Genomic DNA, 2,128 nt, shown 5'->3' with positions numbered 1-2,128 from the left:
ATGCGCAAGATTTATCTTTTTATCTTTGTTTAACATTTGATGAACAACAAGGATACCATGATATATCATGCGCATGATGCGCTTTGCGGAACGCAGCCACTGATGCACTTTACTGACGCAGCTCAGTCATGGACGTAAAAATAATTAAGAACGAAACGTGGACCCTAAAATCGGACCCCAGGCATTAATGGCACGAACTGTACATACATACTTTTACTGTATCGAATCCATATTATTACTTATTTGTCTTACTACTTGTGAGGCACTTTTCTCAATTCGGTTCTGGATTTAACATAATGGATGCTCACGTGATCCGGAAAAGGAGATCAAAGGTGCCGACACCTACTACGAAGTGGACCTACTGGTTATGTGCCTTTAGTATGAAAATCTACAGTTCGCGTGTTATGTATACTATAGATTTCATACCAACATCTCAACGCCACATGTTTCGCTTTTCGCAGTTGGTAGCATTTTCATCCTATCGACATCTAAAGTATCTAAACGACGGAGAGCGCAGATTTTTAGAAAGAGACGCTTGCCAATTGAGCACCATGTTAATATGTTATCCTTCCACCATGCTCTTCAGTCCCATTCAGTCCTATTAGTTTCGCTCTTCACACTTGAAAGCTTCAACACACAAGATTTTGACCGGCTATTCTTGCGTGAGAGCATCGCCACAAAAAAAAGAAGCACTTGCTATTTGTTATGGTCTGATTATTGCTTGCCAACGCGGCGTAAAATAATCAATACGACCGCACCAAACAAGAACAAAAAATGGTAAATATTTCTTTCAGTTCTTCTACTTCGATAATTCCATTCTGAATATTGTAAGATATAGGAAAATATTGATGTGTTATGAGAAACATGATATTGACATGATGTTTTATTATTTCGCGTTAGATTTTGTCGAGGGCCAAGCCGGTCTCATCAGAAGGCGTTCGCACGTTGACTTCGCGTAAACAAATCCCGAAGCTGGAGGAGTTCTTGGAGAAACGGGACTATACTGGTGCCCTGACGCTACTGGAATTTAATAGCAGCACTGGCGGTAACCTGGAGACAGATTTGTGGATGGGATACTGCGCGTTTCACTTGGGTGACTACAAGCGTGCGGCCATGATCTACGAGAACTTGAGAAAGAAGGATTACGTGTCACCAGACGTTCCGACAAATCTGGCATGCTGCTACTTTTATCTGGGCATGTACCCCGAGTCGCAAAAGATCCTGGAAGAGGCAGCGGATAGCAAGCTGCGAACCAGGCTGCTGTTTCATTTGGCCCACAAGATGGGCAATGAATCCAAGTTAATGGAATATCATCAAATGCTGCAGGACATTATCGAGGATCAGCTCAGTCTAGCATCTATTCACTACTTGCAAGCTCACTATCAAGAGGCTATCGATGTCTATAAAAGAATTTTATTGGACAACAGGTTGGAATATCTCTATCGTTGACACAAAATTTAGGAGAATATTTTGATATAGTTATAATTTTTGGCTATCGTGTCTTTACTATGCACCTGCACTATGCACTTTTGCATATTCACGCAAGTTTAAAGAAAAGCACCAACAGATGCGACTCGACAACAGATTCTGAGTTGTATCTCCTTATTCAACTGCAGGAAAATTGCAGGTATCTGTTTTTTTTTTCACTTTCTTTACTGGAGTCACTTGTATTATTTTCAATCATCACAAAAATCACGAAAATATTGATTCAATAGAACGAATAGTTTTTATTTAAATTAAGGCGATCCTAAAGTCGTTTTATCAACCGAACGTGATTATTTTCCATGACAAAATAAACACAATTAAAGACGACAGATTTAAAAATTCTTCTCCACGATTAAAGTATAGGCATTAATGTAGTTCCAGCTGGTAGAGATTATGTTGAAAATAAAAAAATTAAAGAAATTTAGATCTCGGTAATCTTTTTCTTAGTCCAACATAGCATGAGCGTCTAGAGCTGTCAACATGTGCCAATGTTTGCTTCGTACAAAAATTTGGCAGTTGGTACAAAATGATACCAGCTGGAACTACAATTATATGTGCAAACAATGTTAAGTTCATAAAATTAGGCTTGGATGCCTAATAAAAAAGATATATGTCCTTGAAAATAGATCGGAAGAGCACACGT

General features: G+C 38.9%; 1 protein-coding gene across 1 annotated transcript; it reads left to right on the top strand.

The window, feature by feature from the left end:
- Nucleotides 1-476: 476 nt before the first annotated feature.
- Nucleotides 477-1,909, top strand: LOC105461712 (intraflagellar transport protein 56-like). The gene is made up of 2 exons (XM_011708223.1): nucleotides 477-777; nucleotides 901-1,909. Exons 1-2 carry the CDS (start codon nucleotides 775-777, stop codon nucleotides 1,447-1,449), a joined length of 552 nt encoding a protein of 183 aa, XP_011706525.1. The 5' UTR covers nucleotides 477-774; the 3' UTR covers nucleotides 1,450-1,909.
- Nucleotides 1,910-2,128: the final 219 nt, after the last annotated feature.

This window comes from Wasmannia auropunctata, unplaced genomic scaffold, assembly GCF_000956235.1.
Source record: "Wasmannia auropunctata unplaced genomic scaffold, wasmannia.A_1.0 LD279942.1, whole genome shotgun sequence".
In the NCBI taxonomy this organism is placed as follows: Eukaryota; Metazoa; Arthropoda; class Insecta; order Hymenoptera; family Formicidae; genus Wasmannia; species Wasmannia auropunctata.
Note: the sequence above shows the minus strand (reverse complement) of the source record. Positions and strands in the feature narration are given on the sequence as shown.